This window comes from Fukomys damarensis, unplaced genomic scaffold (assembly GCF_012274545.1).
Source record: "Fukomys damarensis isolate Sample0158 unplaced genomic scaffold, DMR_v1.0_HiC HiC_scaffold_4, whole genome shotgun sequence".
In the NCBI taxonomy this organism is placed as follows: domain Eukaryota; kingdom Metazoa; phylum Chordata; class Mammalia; order Rodentia; family Bathyergidae; genus Fukomys; species Fukomys damarensis.
This window is the reverse complement of record NW_022900916.1, coordinates 24089745-24104638: the sequence shown is the minus strand read 5'-3', so window position 1 is coordinate 24104638 and position 14894 is coordinate 24089745. Positions and strand designations below refer to the sequence as shown.

The window sequence follows — 14894 nt, the reverse complement described above, 5'->3', positions numbered from 1 at the left end:
AGGAATGTAGGAGAGCAGTGAAGGCGACAACCTTATAACCCTGGGGAAAAGGCCCAGGCAGCTCCGAGTGACATCTGTAGCCTGGACCTTTGGGAGGAAGTCGAGGCCCAGTGTCCAAGGTATTTAGTGTAGACAGAGTGAGCGCAGTTTGATCTGCTGTACATAAAAGGTAAAAGCCAACTCTTTTGACCACTGTTTTATAAATACCATCATGGAATGAAAGCTTACAATTACTTGCAAAGTAGCAAAAGATAATAAAATAGTTTGTTAGAAGATTGTTTTATTGCTTGTGAATCATTTTGCTACCAGAACATCAGTTTAAAAGAAAAAAATAGGAAGAGAAGCTCATGGAAACATTACAGGCCATTCTGGAAGCTGTGTGCAAGGGATGCCGTGGGGACGGAGTGTACCACCTCAGAGCTCGGTGCTCCAGGGTTTTGAGGGACAGTTTCAGGAGCACCTACTTCATAGTATCTCCTGTGGATCCGCAAAATGAGTCTTTGGGTAAATACGGTCTCTTTCTAAGAGTTTCGAAGTTGTTATTTTCCCTCTTTTCTAACAGATTAGTGAAGTTTTTGAAAATAGTTTTAATTCGGTTGACCTTCCATGTTTTTGGAACCTGAGTAGTTAGTTGTCTGTCCTGTGATTTGTAGTGTGTTCCTTACCGTGATCCTTGTCTTCAGGGGTTTCCTCGCACTCCGTGTGGATCCTCTGATCTCATTTTGTGTACACGGTTCTCAGAGCTCCAGGTGCTCGTTATTGTGTCTGACTCCCAGATCCGCATCTGTCTTATTTGTCTGTCCTGGTGGGACAGGAAGGCAGCAGGCACTCTACCATTGAGCTGCACCTCCTGCTCCTCCTCTGTCTTAAATCTACTGAGTCTCAAGTCAAATTTAACTTCCCTTCCTCAAAATGCACTTTCGCTCCACTTGCCTTGTTTTGTTTTGATCATTGGTGCTTTCTTTCTGCCCAGTCCGAAGGCCTGACAATCGTGGGTGTTTTCAAACCTGCCTCTTTCGTTTACTTTTTTATTTTTATTGATGCTGGAGATGGCACCCAGGGCCTCTCACCTGGTGGGCAAGTGTTCTCCTGCTGTAAGATGTTCCAGCCCCTCACTCACTGCGAGTACACAGTCAGGTACTGGCTTAGGAAACCAGAAATTTAAATTTAAACATCCAGATCGGACTCGAAACTGTTTTATGTAAAGCCAGTCCCATAAACTTTATCAGGATTTGTGTTTTTTTTTTTTTTGAAAAGCAAACAAAAATATTACAAATCCTGTTGTTTGTAAGCATTCATTTATTTTCTGCTCAGTCTTCTGACTTATAGAACAGACCAAATGAGATACAAGATAGCATTAACTTTTGCAAAGTAGATTAAACACTTAACTGTAAGTGCAAAATTGTTCTTTCAATAATGTTACACAGTCCCCACCACCACCCCTTCCCTGCACAAATCATTCATTTTCCCATTAGATAGTATGATTTCAAGTTGCCTTACCAAATGTATGGAATAATTCTGAAATATTGAAGGAAAATTCATAAGTTGGATTATATTTCTAGACTTCAGCCTTACCACATGATCCACTCCTAATGATACATACATATATATCTTTGTTTTTGTTTCCAGATGTAACATTTATTCATGAAGGAAATAAAACGTTTTTGGATAATCTTGTCAACTTTGAAAAACTGGTATGTAAATTTCACTATTTCTCCCTTTTCTCACTGAAAAGAAAATGTATGCTTGTCTTTCCTGCTACGGCAAACTAATAGTGTGATCCTTTGTCTCCAATGAACCTGAGCTTATTTGCTGCATGTTGTACTTTGTCAATACACAGTGTTTCCCAATTAAAATAAGTGTGCTTGCAAGGGTTTGAGAACCAACCAAATATGGAAATGTGCCTTTCATTTTTAAAAATGACTCTTCATTAGATTAACATCAGTGTTTGAGTGTGCTTTATGCTATTAGAAATAAAAATGTAGGGCTCCAGTCGGAAGTTTCTAGTCACCAGCTGAGCCTTGCTGCTGCAGAGGCATCTCCTGGTGCCTCAGTGTGCACTGCTGTTCAGCCACTGGCAGTAAAGTCCTCCTGGGGAGACATGTCAGCTCTCCAGTACCCTCCCCAGGCTTGGATATATGAGCCTTGGATTTCTGGATCTGCATGTGGGGGAAGGGCTACCCCCATTACTACCCCCGACACAGGGTCTCCTTGCTCATGAGTGGGGGTCCCCACTCTGCTACATGTTCCTGAAGTGCTTCCTCCAATGTGACTTCCAGGACATTCCAGCACTTTGTCCTGCAGTGGTCAGAGGGGGTTACCTGTGAGAACAGGGCAGTCCTGATATAGGAGCACACCAGAGACCCACGACGGCGGAGTGGATTTATCTGACAGATGAACTCTAGTGTCATAGATTAAACATGCCATCGTGGTTAAGGATGATCCTGGTAACCCTTCTCTGGGGATCCTGACCTTTGAGGACCTTTTCAGTAACAGTGATGGGCTTGTGGGAACTCTTTCATCAGCTGACCCCTATTCCCATGAGACTGGGTCAGGCCTTTGAGGCAGGGGCCACAGACCATGACCAAAGAACACACTAGATGGATGTGTACCCATGAGGGCTGGCGTCTGGCCTGTGCCCACCACACAGGACATCAGCCAGGACAGCATGGCCAGCTTGTGCATGGCTCCACGAAAGCACCCAGCTGGAATCTGACAGGTGTCTTTGCACACCTCTTCACATCACAACTCCCTTTAAACCACTTGTGGCTTAAACCACAATCCCTTCTGGCTAGTTATTTTTGAAATGGAAATGTCGATAACACTTTCAGTTCTCTGCAGTGTTTTAGAGTCAGAGCTCACTTGTTTTAAGTGCTATAGTCAAACCAACACAGCCAGAAATGGATCAAGTGTTCCTTTTGTGTGTGCTGCTGTGTGATCTGAAGATCACAGAGCACCTGTTAGCAACCAAAGGCTGGAGTCACTAGAATTCTCATCTCCAAGCAGGTTAAGCTCTAGTGCTTGCTGTTAATGAAATGATTGCAGTCATATGAAGCTTCTGATCAGTATGTACTTTGCCTGCTGGCCAACACATCAGGTTAAGCACACCAAATGAGCTCTGTTGGGGGCGTGTATGAAAATGCTCAGTGAGATTGGCACACCAAGGAGTATTTCCCAGGAAGGTCTGGTCATTTTGCCCTCTGACCCAGAGGGAACACGGGAAAACAACTGTACTTTTGATAGTCAACTGCAACCTATTTGAAGAGCAGATTGGTGGCTGAACTTGTCCTTCATGTGAGCCAGGACCTTGAAGATCATTGTATCATTCCCTTCAGATGATGTCACCAAAGTGAGAGAGCAATCCCATAAAGGCCCAAATGTGGAAAGATTTCCTATATCCTTCCTACACTCTTTCTTACCGCAACCTGTGGTCTTTTCTGCTTTCTACAATAATCCATCAGAAGCTTTTTTTTTTTTTTTTTTTTTTGGTATCAGGGCTCAAACTCAGGCCCTTGTACTTCCAAGGCAGGCAGCGGAACCACTGAGCTAAATCCCTGGCCAATAGAAGCCTTTTAATGCCAGTTTTCATGTGCTAAGACCCCAACTCAAAACAGGGATTAAAACAAAGCCTTGATAACTCAAAACAGGGATTAAAACAAAGCCTTGATAATACTGATTCCATTAGGGTCATTAATCATGTCCTTAATTCTGTAACAAAGTTTAAGAAAATAGCATGGGATAAGTAATATTTTATTTAAAATTCCTAACAATAATTTTTTTTAAAGGAACAGAAAAATGGGAGCAATTGTGAATGCACACTTGCAGCCCATAGCACATACACACTACCATCAGGCAGTTGCTGGCACATCTTTTATAGCAAGAGCAGATTTTGTGGTGCCAGTGAGCTCAGGTCCTCAAATCAGATAGCACTTCAGACTCTGCATGCCTTGGGATGACCCCTCCTTACATGCAGAAGAAAGGATGAAGTTGGAATTTTTTCCAAAAGGCAAAAATCAACTGCATATCGTACCTAGACCTATAGTAACATGACTGCTGGAGGGAAAGACTGCCCTTCCTAGTAGACCCAGTATTTGTGAGGAATGTCTCTTAGCAAAGGACATGGTTTTGCTGCAGCTAAAACAGGATCATCTTTCACAATAATGAACCAGTAGAAACTAAGTGAATTAACTTGTAAGAAGCCAATTCCTCATGATGGATATTAACTTAAGCCAGCCAGCAGATAATTCAGTGTATTATCTTTATCTGGCTGACACAGGCCAACACATTAAATCAGACCACATGCAGATCTAGAAGTGCTCGTAGGGTCTAATAAGATTTCTATTGTTCCCTGGGCTAAGTTCCTTGCTGCCTCAGCAACTCTAAATGTTTCTATCTACAACTATTAAATGATGAAGAAACAAAGGGTTTCTCCTTTTTGTCTCATCCCTCAGTGTTATGAGTATCATCTTTTACCATAGCTCCCTCCCTCCCCCTAAAGATGAAGCCTAAAGATGAGAATCGGGACTCAGATTTCAATGCTACATTAGGTACCGAGCCTTAAATCAGCTTGAGCCTTGCCTGAGCTGTGCAAATGCACATGATAGAAATCAATATGACGCCCCAGCTTAAAATGAGAAAACTGTCCTGGGAATAGGGGTAAAATTTGGGGAAGCAAATTTAACAATGCATTTACACAGACATGAGTCAGGTCTCATTTCCTTTGCAAATGCCGCTTGAGCTGCTGCTCTAATCACTGTCCCAGTTAATTTCCCACTATTGAGTGGAAGTACATTAGCAGCACAGTTCTCAGAATTTAATCAGTAGGTCATTTTCAAATAACATTTCTGAGGGAGAAATTCTTTAGTGTGAACATTATACTTTCAGCAGTAATTCAGTGAGGGATTGCTGTGTGCAGGTGATCTGCGTTCAGTGTGTGCAGGACATGAAAGATAGGAGCCAGTTGGGGGCTTTGGAGGGCCAGACAAAAGTGATGTTGATTCTTGAATAACACAGTATGATGTTTGGATTTCTATAGGAAACGAAGTAAGGAGTCACTACAGATTCTCCCAAGGACTAGAACATGATGGCCACAGTATTTAGAGATTATTCTGGCAGCAGTGTAGGAGGAACTGTAGTGGAGGATGGTCTCTTCTAAAACACCACATTTTCATTATGGAAAACCAAAAATGGCTGAGACAAGTAGAAAACAATTGTAGATACTGAAGTAGGAGGTGTTGGGAATCTTGTTAATGACAGCTGCAAATTGCAGAAGACTTTTGCCTGGAGATCAGTGAAGACTTTAAAGAAAGAAAATACTGAAGGCATTAAGAGGGACTGAAAATTATAAGCAAATGTATATGGTAAAGATGTTGATGTTGTAGAAAATGCTCATCTTTCACAAGTACCTCAGTTTCTACCACCATTTGAGCCTTTTAGTGTATAAAACCTCCTTACCCTGTGCAGCACATCTGTGTGAGTCTGTTTGCATGACACATGGTAGTTGCTGGGTGTGCACAGCCCTCCAGTGGTACTTGGTGGGGAGGAGAAGAAAACCAACAGCAGAGATAGTGACACAAGCTGAGTACACACCGTACAGAGAACCGTGAGTGTGGCGAGAGTGGAACTTCCCAAGGCCAGAGGGGAGATCCCAGAAAGGCTTATTGCTTCACCATACATTTTCCCATGGTGGATCTGTACAGTGTGGGAGCCACTACTTTTGCAGACAATGACTAAAATATTATCTGCAGTTCAAGTGCAACATAATCATTCAAATATTGTTCTCTCCAAGTATGGCACATTCATTTACACCCAACTTTGGTGTTAGACCTTAGATTGTCCATCTATCACAGCCGCCACTGCTGCCTCAGCAACACCCTGAGTGACCCCTCCTTCCACTGATGTGTTTCCTTTGTTACCTTGCAGCACATGATTGCAGACACCGTGCGAACCCTGAGACACTGCAGAACTAACCAGTTTGGTGAGTAATTGAAATAAGGCGTGGCGTGTATATTGACTGCATTTGGTCCTGACTCTGAGTGTGTCACAAGAATGCTGGTAATAAATTTAAACAGCGTGTAAAGTGTAATATGTACGTGTGTGTGTTTGTATGTATGCATATTGTACACATATTCTAGATTCTCACTTTGTTAGCTCACTGGGATGTTTGGGATTGGCAAAAGACAGAGTGAGCCAAATCGTTATTCACTCATGGAACCAAGTTTACCAGAGGGACTTCAGACAGTCAGAGGCTCCTCACCTCACACCACCCCCCGACCCCAGAAAGTCTTGCTTTGCTTCCTCTGTACCTTAGAATGCACTGGTGAGGTAAGCAGAGTGACTTTGCCCTGGCCTCCTTACTTAGGGCCTCCCTGGAAAAGGGCTCTAGTCTCTAAAAGTGTCTAAAGCACATTCTCACTCCCTTCTCCTCTCCAGAAAAACCTCCCTGCCTAGAGCTGCCTTTCAGCCAAAAATGTATTTTTCTGAGGACATTTGTAGGTTCCCCACTGAGACTATGTAGGAACATTTGTTCCATTTTAAATCTCAGGCATCACTCACGATGTGTTTAAATGGTGTGAGCGCATTGCAGGAAGGAAGGAAATCAACTTTGCTGAGTTGAAGGAGCCTTCCCACGGGCAGGAGCAGGGACGGCGAGGCCAGTCCTAGTGAGTGGGCGTGTTAACCCCTGCGGGTACAGGACAGAAAACAGGTTGTAGAGGTTAACTTGAAGCAGCCATTGCTCAAACTGAGACTGTCTGACGTTCTTGCCCTTTGCTTCACTCTAGGCAGGTTATATAAATATAAAGAACACAAGTATAGGTGCGGGAGATTTGGCTCAGTGGTTCCATTCCCTGCCTCACAAGCACAAGGACCCGAGTTCGATTCCTGGTACCAAAAAAACAAAACAAAAAAAATGTATAGAATTCTAACTATAAGTACAACAGTGTATACAGAAAATCAGAGTCCCACCTCCCAAGGAAAGCACTACTGTATAAACTGACTGCAATTTTATCTTTATAGCACCTTGTTTTCCAAACTAAAGTGAACTAAACCAAAAAGGAGCTTCTCAGTGTCTTCCAGCCATAGCATTCTAGAATAATATAATTTTTGGTCATGGTAAAAACTTCAACACCCAGTACTTTTACTTGCTGAAATCAGGAAGCCTTGCTCTTAAACCTAGGAGTTTCAAGCCACTCAGAAAAGTCTTGTTATTTCCACATAAAACATATTTGTCATAGAAGAGTGGGGATAAAAATTTTTTACCTAGAGAAAAATGTGCTGCAGCGAAATCCCCAGCGTCCAGCGTTCCCGTCCTCTTTGCTCAGCCTTCACTGTGGTGTCACAGCCCGCTTGTAGTCCTGTGAAACGAGAGGATACAATGTCACCATCCCTCACACCCACCCGGTCCACCCATAGTGCTATTAAACCGGTGGCCCCTTTTAGCAAGTCGTGTTGTGTTTGCTTCTTTTGCACTACTTTACTGGCCTCGCCCTTTGTCTGTGTACTTGATCTCTGGCTTCTTCACTTGATCTTAGCCAAAAGGCTGAGAAGTGATGATCTCTGGCCTCATCAGACTTGTCACCAACACAGCGCGTATGTGTTTACAGCACACGAACACCCTTGTGGCCCCTCAGTTCTTTGACTGCCCTGGGTCTGTGTGTGGTAAAATCCCTTGCCTCGTTCTTATCTGGGCAAACTTCAGCCCATGCACTTAGTTTCTTATCCTGCTCTGCCTGTTAACCCTCCCTGAGGTTCGGTTCTGTGGTATCTGTTCCTTCAAATGTTCGTTACGTCTTTATTTTTAAGGAAAAAAAAAAAAATAAGGATACTATGGAAGTATACAAAATCTAAAAAAAGAAAAGGGAAAAGGAATGGGTGTCGTGTTCATATGCTAAATAGATTGCCTGATTCCTGAAAATTCAAGACTTCGAGCCATTGCAGACCATTCAAATGGGCGACTGCTAGGTGGACTCAGAAAACATAGGGTCTAGGTTCAAAGCCTGCCTGTGCTACTTGTGTGACCGCTCACTATCCTCGCCCATGGAGAGAGACAGTAGCATGACATCCGAATAGTATATACCACCAGGTAACAACTGCTGTCGATACCTTGCCGGGCTGACTTCCCAGCCCTAGGAACCTAGTCTGAGGCATTTGTACTCTTAGAAAAGGACTGATTCCAGGATTCCAACCACCGAGACAGGGTTTCCTGGTACTTAGAAATAGCGTCATTGCTCTCATGAGATTGATTGTTGGTTTTTCCTCTAAAATGTTAATAGGAAGTGACATGTCTCCAAAGGAGCACCGCGAGCTGAAGTCCTACGTTACCCACCTGTATGTCATGGACAGCCAGCAGGCCCTGTTCGAGCTCTCCCACAGGCTCGAGCCGCGGGCATGAGCCTCCCCGCACCTCCTGTGACTGCTGCACTTCGAGCCACCGGAAGGTCTCTGCCCAGCGCGTTGCTTCCTGTGAGAAAAGAAGTTGCTGAGTTTTATCAGTGCATCGCAAGACGTGCACAGGAAAGGCAGCCAGAGTGTGTTCAGGAAGTGATGTCAGCCACCAGGGATGGGAGGGGCCCCTCCACGACGCTCTTGGAGCGAGAAGGCAGAAAGAGCCGGCAGCGTTCTTGGAACAGAGAGGCCTGGTTTCTTATCATCACGTTGTTGATCCTGTGCAGGTTTCAGTTGCGATGTGCCAGCTCTGACAGGAGAAAGCAGCCTGACACACAGTGAACAGATATTTCAGTATGAGCGTGGCTGCAGCAGGAAGACAGATTCCTGCCTTTTGGCCATCAGAGGACTGGGAACTCCCAAAGACAGGGAGGGCATCTCTAGATCTCCAGGCAAGGGAACTCTCTCTCCATCCGAACTCTTGACACCACAAAAACCATGTGAGTCTGGGGAGTTGAGGACTAGTAACTGGCAGTCTTGCCGCACTGTGCGGACTTGAAATGTCAAGGCACACACTTCTCTGCATCCACAATCGCTTACAATGTATGCTTGCAGGTGAAGTTAGCGTCTCTGCAGCTGATCTGCTTCTATAGGCAAGGTAGCCATAGTTGCTTTGCCAATAAGGAACAATAGTAGTCTTTAAGCAGTCAACTCATTTAATTCTTATGGATTTTCTTTTATGTATGTGAGCACACTCTTATTTTTCCACTGGGCATAATATGATTTTCTGTAAAGGCACAGTACCTAATACACTGTGGGCTCTCTGAAACCACTCGTGGAAATGAGAATCACAGATCTTTGTGTTCTGTGTTAGATGATGCCCTAGTAATTTGCAGCCCTCAGGCAGGCACCCTGCCCACTGGATGGAGAGCAGCCAGGTGAGGGAGAGATTGCGTGTGTGAGGCGCTTAACAGTAACAAGCGCGAGATCATAGGAGAGTGGGGATTACCAGTGTCAGGGCAGGTGAAAGTGCCCAGAAATACCCAGACATCTGACTTACATCGGAGAGTCCTCTGGAGGCCTGTAGTCTGCTTCCTATGCAAAGCAGAAAGTCTTGGTGTAATTCACCTTCTTGCTATTTGCCTCAAAGTCTCAGTTTTCTAAGTCTTTCTTATTCCCATTTTTACAAGTTGAGCCTCCTATAGCAAGTAAGACTTCTTGGTCTTCTCACAGACTGGGTAGAGGGTTTCCCTCAGCCCTCAGATGAACAAAAGAGGCTGTGATTTAAAATAATCCAGTCCTTCCTGCTAGCTAAGTACTTGTCACTGTCTAAAATGCAAGGTCCTGCTCCTCTCTAAAATGCAGTCCTTCGGTTTGTAGCCATGTGAACCATGCTGTGCTTCTCACCTTTCCTGCTCATTGGTTTGGTGGATAGGAACCCGTGCAGACCTGTTTCCTTTCTGTCTCATTAGCACCTCATTCATCCTCCTTACTGCGGCGTATCCATGGCTTCTGACACCTTTCCCGCGGTGCTGACTCTGGGCTCAGGGACCACAGTGAGCTTGAGACACTGCTGGAACGAGCCATGTGGAAAGCATTTCTGATGGGACTTTGCAGAGAGACTCCGTCTGGCTCAGCACATAAAACTTCATCCCTGAAAGTGTGTAGGGTTCTAAAGGAACCCTCCATCCACAGCTGGTCCACTCAGAGAAATGCTTCGTACCATTGGTAATAGAATGAGGCCTGTTGGAGGAGGACAGAGCCGTAGAATCAGGAAAGAGACTTTCCTGATGGCCGGTCGAGCTCTCAGAAAGCCCTCCCCTTGGCAGTTACTGAGAATAGCATAGGCTTACAGCACAGGCGCCTGTGTGTGTCTTTTCTTCAAGCTAGTGATCAGGGTTGCACTGGTGCAATCACATAAGGCCGTTTTGACATCATCTGTGTTTTACAATTTATTTATTTATGTTAGATATGCATTGCCTCAAGTACAGCATTGCCTTTAAAGGACTAATTTTGAATGGAAATCTATTTAAGGTGAGCACATGATGCTCAGACCCCAGTTCAGATATGTAAACTTGGCCCCCACAAAGCCACTTGTACATTGTGCTTGAACACATTTTGGGTGGCTCTTAGTGTGTCCTGCAGTGCATTAAGTGGACAGGGGCTGGGAGAAAGTGGTGCTTGTTGACCTTTTGCTTGAGAGTAAAGGGAAGGGAGGATTTTGTTTGTTTTAGATTTGCTTTACCATCCGTGTCTTCTGAACATCTCAAACCTTTCAGCTTTTCTGAAACTTAACAACTCTTTCTAGAGATTTCTGAGACAGAATTTTGCTACACAGAAAGTTCTTGCTGAGGTCCCCCAGCTGTCTGTCAGTGAACAGGCCAGGGCTGGGCCTGTGCATGCCTTGCTGGTCAGGATGGGCCCATTCCCTCTCCAGATGCTCCCCAAGGCCTCTTCAGAATCCACTTGATTCTGACTAGAAGGGTAGACTGGGACATGTCTAACCCCTTTCCCCACTAGCCTTTGGAATTTTTATAGTTGCAGCAAATCTCCATGCACAGACACTTTCACATGGGTCTTTCTGTTATAGCACAATTCTCCAGTAAGTCCTGTGGCCTTTGGATGCATTGGCATCGCAGGAAGCCAGCCCTGCCTAGAAGTTAGTGCGGGATGGTAGAACACACATTCCTGTTGACAAAATTGCAACCTTTCCTTTTTTCCCCCAATTATTGTGTACACATTTGCAGATGTTCCATAGACTACATGTTTTAAATTCTCTGTCATGGGCTATATAATTGCCAAATGGTTATAGTGATGCATATTATAACCTACAATCACTTTTTTTCTAGTATCCTTAATTATGTTTAGAATAAATTCATTTTGCTAGACCAGTATCCTCAAGCAGATAGTGTGCACGTACATGGAATTTAGAAGCATGAGAAGAAAGTGAGCACCGCATGTCCGTGTGGGGAAGAAACAGATGCATGGGAGAGAGAATGCTGGAGACGACTCCTGGCCCCTGGAGCTGGCCTTTCACGGCTGCCGGAATCCCAGCCCTGCCGTTTTGCTGTGGCCAACAAACACATACACTGCAAACCCAGAACTATATGGCACAACCAGTCCAAGCTTTTCAGAAACTGGGCAAAAATATTAAAATTTGGAAGATCGAGTCAACTGTAGTTGTCCGACACAAGATTTAATCTTAATGCTTCACAGACATATTCTTAAAATTTCAGCCTGCTTATTAGTGAGCAAGGCCAGGTCTGCTCTTAGAAGAAAAAAAGTTTTTTAAAATTGCCAAAAAGTTAGATGAAAATGTACTACTGTATAAAGCAAAGCTGTATATACTAAACATTTTTTAGCAGAGTAATATTTATTTGCATAGCCTATTTATTGTATTCATATTATACTGTTATTAAATATTGGGATGAAGTTGATGACCAGAGGCAAGGAATCTTGCCTTTTAATGTACCATCACTTAGGACTGCTGTGACATTTTTGGCTTGCGTTAAACATTAGAAGATAGAAAACCCACAATTGGGGTGTCTACCTAACTTCTCAGGGACTACACTTCACAGTTGTCAGCCATTATAAGACCTGGTAAATATGAAACGTTTGTTGAATTACCAGAATTGCCATTGACAGTGTTTCGTTTCTCATAGTTCATGCTTTCTGCCTCTGTATATATGACCCTGCTATGTATTTATCAAAGCTAGTAAGCAATAATTTATATGTAAAAATGGCCAAGCAATATAAGGTTAATACTTATATAAGTAACTGTTACTTTATCTTGTATTTTCCAGTGTTTTTTAATTGCCTTTCCAAATATAAGACTATGTTAAAGATACTATTCATGCCTTATCACTTCTTGCTTTTTCCTGGTGCTCTGGGCCAAATAGGTTGTGTTTCAGCGGTGTGTGGTGCTTGAATCGGAACCCAGAAGTCATTTGCTCATGGATGAAGATGGTCTCGGGCAGCCACAGGAGCCTGACCACTCATCCCACCCCTGGATGGTGGCCAGCTCCCAACTGCCTATGTTGGAAATGGCATCAGTGCTCTCATTCTGGGGTTTGGGGGAATCCAACTGCCACTGGCATCACCTTAGCCCACTTCAGCAGGGCCAGGAGCTAAAAGAAGTGCCAGCCCAGAGGCGGGATATGTTGGGCCCACAGAGCCCCTGATGGCTAAAGACCATGGCTGCTGGTGGACCAAGTGGAAAAGCAGGGTGCCGATGAAGCTCGGGCAAGTGGTGTACCACATCACTGCTCAGAATCTGCTCTCTCTGTCCCTGTGGGCCCCTTATGCATCCTGCTCGTCCACGTCAAGCTGGCCTTTGGCATGTGGGATTCTCTGCATGCAGGAAGATTATGTATTTTACCATCTTGAACTCTGGAGTAGCCCCATGTCTTGCTATATCTGGCAAAAAATGGAGATAATTGATCCATATAGCCTGTAGTCAAAGATTGACAAGGTAGCCTGTGCTCCCCATGCCTGCCCTTCTAGGAACTGTACACTGTTCCAGGCAGAGGTGTCACCTTCAGTGTGTGAAACTGAGCAAAGCTCTGGCATGGGAAAGGCTCAGATTTGTCACAATTAGAAGGCAGTGAGATTTGAATGGCTTGTTACTCAGCAGAATTTATCCTAAGCTGACTAATCCAATCTTCCTTCAACCCCCATGCAAGCAATAGTACTTTGTACAGTGCCTGATGGGTAAAGCCACCTGTTGTCACATATCCACGCAAATACTTCTCTTGTAAGGGAAAAAGTAGAGATGAGTTGAAGTCCGTTCTCTCAAGCTCTTGGCCACTAAGAAGTAACACTTCTCTGCGATGAGAGAGCACAGAGACAGTGCCTCTAAGACAGACAATGGGAGCAGAGGGAGGAGCTGCACTGAGCTTTACATTTGTCTTGGTTCCGAAGTCACCTCACTGTAGGGTTGATCCCGCAGGCTCCACCCAGAACCTGGGGCATGGAAAAAGGAAACTGGGCTTCTTTACTAAGAATAGTACCAGATTTTCTTCACTTCCAACTGGTATAGCTGGTACTGATAAGATGAGAAAAGATCACATGAACCTGGAAGCCTGTTCTTCAAATTAGCAAACCTCAAAACGGAACCTGTGGTCCTAGCCCTGATGCACTAGCTACAGAACTGGACTTCAGAGCATGAGGCTCCATATCGGGTCCCATACTTTGTCTGAGGTCTTTTGGGTCCCCATTGAGCAACTTGTGTATTTGCCTTGCATAAAATTACTTTGAACAAATGAGATTCCTGGAGCTTTCAGTATTTAGTGACACATACACAAAACTGCTCACATTCTTTAGTGATACATACATTTCTGATACTGAAGCAGCTCAAATTCCTTGTACTTCAGTAGAGAACCAGTGGTTCTCTTTCCAGCACAAGAGAGGAATGTGCTGTGGGCAAGGCAAACAAGACAAGCAGCCAAGGACTATCCTGGACACACACACAGACCCCTATCCCGACCAGACTTAGAGCTGTGTCTAATTCCATCTCATGGTTTTGTTTCTTTTATGGTGACTCCATGTTTGCTGAGGAACTCAATCTACTTTTTGGCCACTCTGTGGCTTCTAATTACTTTTCCCTCTCCTAGAGCCTGGGGTCTTCCAGTGGTGGCTTATGTTTCCTGTGGTTAGCTTTGTGAGCAGTTCTACCACAAGGTCACCTCACTGTTCCCCATGGTCATCCCAGAGGAAGCTTTGCAGCTGCCTTCTGAGAATACCACTTCCCCCAGCCTGGAGTAAAGCGCTGCAGTTCCCCTCAAATGGTACTTCCTTGCCAAGACAGAGCAAGGCCAGGGCGTGAGTGGCAACCACTTCAAACACTGCCCCACCCCTTCCTAACCACACCATGTCACCACTTAGTTTCTGCTACAGCTACACCACGTTCAAGATCTTAACAGTCTGAAATTCTCCCCTGAAGAAAACCAGCGCCTGCCATCAGTTTCCCAGTATCTGAGGGTTTCTCACATTCTGGGTCTTCAGCATGGAGATGGGAAGGTAGAAATGCCAGGTACCCCTGTTTGCCTTTTCTTCTCCAAGAAGACCTTGAAAGGCAGCCCTAGCTTGGCACCTTTCTTAAGGCCACTTCTTAAGCTTCTTGAGCTGTCCTCCCCAGAAGACCCAGTCTGCCCCATTCCTGCCCACAGGTATATCCCAACACCCAAGTTGTCCTCACGGTTAGAGCCTACAATTGCTAGCTAGAGCCTGAATGAAAATGATCATCTTTGGAGAAAATCCCTGCAATAATCACCTTGTTCTTGGAGTCCAGCCCAAAACCAACAACAGCAGCAAAAAAACAGAGAGAATGAAGTCTAGAAAGCAGTCAGCCTACATCAAAGCAGTGACAAGAATTCCTGACGTTCTGCAGCAACAGTGGTTCTCAAGATTCTATACCAGGGCATCATGGTATCGTGAGCAGTGTCACCATCCGGTCAAGTCCCAGACTTCAGTCTTCCCTCCTCACCTCCAGTGCTCCTTGCTCATCCAGC

The 14894-nt window shown here is 44.6% G+C and overlaps 1 protein-coding gene across 2 annotated transcripts in view; it reads left to right on the top strand.

Annotated features, from left to right (window-relative positions):
* Positions 1 to 12197, top strand: part of Rapgef5 (Rap guanine nucleotide exchange factor 5) — a 187236-nt gene extending 175039 nt beyond the window's left edge. Inside the window, exons 23-25 of one of the 2 annotated variants that reach the window (XM_010641103.2) lie at positions 1630 to 1694; positions 5923 to 5977; positions 8274 to 12197. In XM_010641103.2, the coding sequence (XP_010639405.1) occupies positions 1630 to 1694; positions 5923 to 5977; positions 8274 to 8392 (239 nt within the window). In that variant the 3' untranslated portion in view covers positions 8393 to 12197. The remainder of the gene's footprint in view (positions 1 to 1629; positions 1695 to 5922; positions 5978 to 8273) is intronic. The other variant, XM_010641104.2, reaches the window with a different exon arrangement.
* The last annotated feature ends 2697 nt before the right edge of the window (positions 12198 to 14894 follow it).